General features: G+C 65.8%; 1 protein-coding gene across 1 annotated transcript in view; it reads left to right on the top strand.

Moving 5' to 3' along the window:
- Positions 1-1,162: 1,162 nt before the first annotated feature.
- MCAM (melanoma cell adhesion molecule) overlaps positions 1,163-1,384 on the top strand; it is a gene marked incomplete at its 5' end in the record, with an annotated part of 5,377 nt that continues 5,155 nt past the window's right edge. The window contains one exon of the mRNA XM_008946582.1: positions 1,163-1,290. Coding sequence (XP_008944830.1) covers positions 1,163-1,290 — 128 coding nt within the window. The remainder of the gene's footprint in view (positions 1,291-1,384) is intronic.

Here is a 1,384-nt window from a genome sequence, read left to right as displayed (position 1 = left end):
CTGCCCCCAGCCCCTCAGGAGGCTGCTCTGTTCCCTGCCCTGGATCAATAGCCATTACCTTCTGCTGCTGCTCTGGAGCAGGGCCAGGAGCTCCATTACTGCTGCGGGTGGCTGGGCTGGGAGGGAAGGTGGGGTGCTGGGGTGAGCTCTCATCTCCAGGGTGCAGGTCCCTGGTGCCACCCGTGCTATGGGTGGGCAGCACTGGGTTCACTCTGTAGGCAGGGAGCAGAGGAGCAGCGAGGGGCTCGTCTTGGGTGTGCTGCAGGGGTGGATGCTCCAACTGCTGGGTTCTGGGTTCCTGCTCGAGTGCTGGGGTCGGAGCTTGTGGGGGGACGACCTGGGAATCCTGGCTGAACCATGGCCACGGTGCTTGGGGTCTTGCTGCCTTCCCAAAGGGCCCTGCTGCCTCGGAAGGGGGAGAGGGAGCAGCAGGCCGCCTCAGCGGGCTGGGGCACCCCTCCTGAGCCGCTGCCCCCCGGGCCCCATCCTGCTGCAGGGGAACACAGCAGCTCATTCATGCTCCCGGGGCTGCTGCGGGGGCCGTGTGAGCTGACGTCAGGGCTCTCCTCCCGGGCTGTGGGAAGGTGTGACCTTTGGACTGCCAGCTTCAGTCTCCAGCACCCGACCTCTTGGGAGTGCTGCTGACCTCCCAGCCTTGGTCGCCCAGCCCTTGGGGCCAGTAGAGCGTGGTGGGTGCTGGCCTGGGGTGCTGGCTCAGACCGGGGAGGTGGGCGATGCATGTTCTGTGGTGTGAGGGGCACCAGCACTGCCCTGAGCAAAGGTTAAGGCAGCCAGCAAGGCAATCTGCTCACTTGTGGGCTGTGGAGACACAGTCCTTCCTATGCCCATCCCCAGGCAGGGTGCAGCCACTCTGTGGTGGGTAAAGGGGCGGGCTCAGGGGTCCTCTGCCCGTTTCAGCAAGGCTGGAATGATGTGGGGAGGGCAGGTCTGGTGGGGACTGAAGCAGCACCGTGGGGTGAGCACGGTGTGCTGCACCTCCTCTCTGAGGACACAACTGGTGTCCTGAGCCCAGGGGCTCTGTGGGTGCAGGGGCAGGGTGGTGGGGCCGTGCTCCTGGCACAAGAGGTGGCTCTGCTCCACCTCTGGCTCAGACACGGGGGCTTCCTGGTGCTCCCCACCCCTGACAGGCTCTGTCCCACAGCTGCAGGCAGCACGCTGGAGGTCTCCACGCCCGCCGTGGTCGAAGTGGAGATGGGAGACACGGCCAGGATGGAGTGTGACTTCCACGCCCCTGGAAACAGTTCTGATATCCACATCAACTGGTTCTACGTGAGTGCTGGCCTGGGGGAGGGGTCACAGACAGGTGGCTGGGGTGGCAGCGAGCCCCCAGGGCCGTGTCCCGGGCTGCCCATCAGCCTGGCCT

Source organism: Merops nubicus, unplaced genomic scaffold (genome assembly GCF_000691845.1).
Source record: "Merops nubicus isolate BGI_N331 unplaced genomic scaffold, ASM69184v1 scaffold27888, whole genome shotgun sequence".
Taxonomy (NCBI): domain Eukaryota; kingdom Metazoa; phylum Chordata; class Aves; order Coraciiformes; family Meropidae; genus Merops; species Merops nubicus.
Note: the sequence above shows the minus strand (reverse complement) of the source record. Positions and strands in the feature narration are given on the sequence as shown.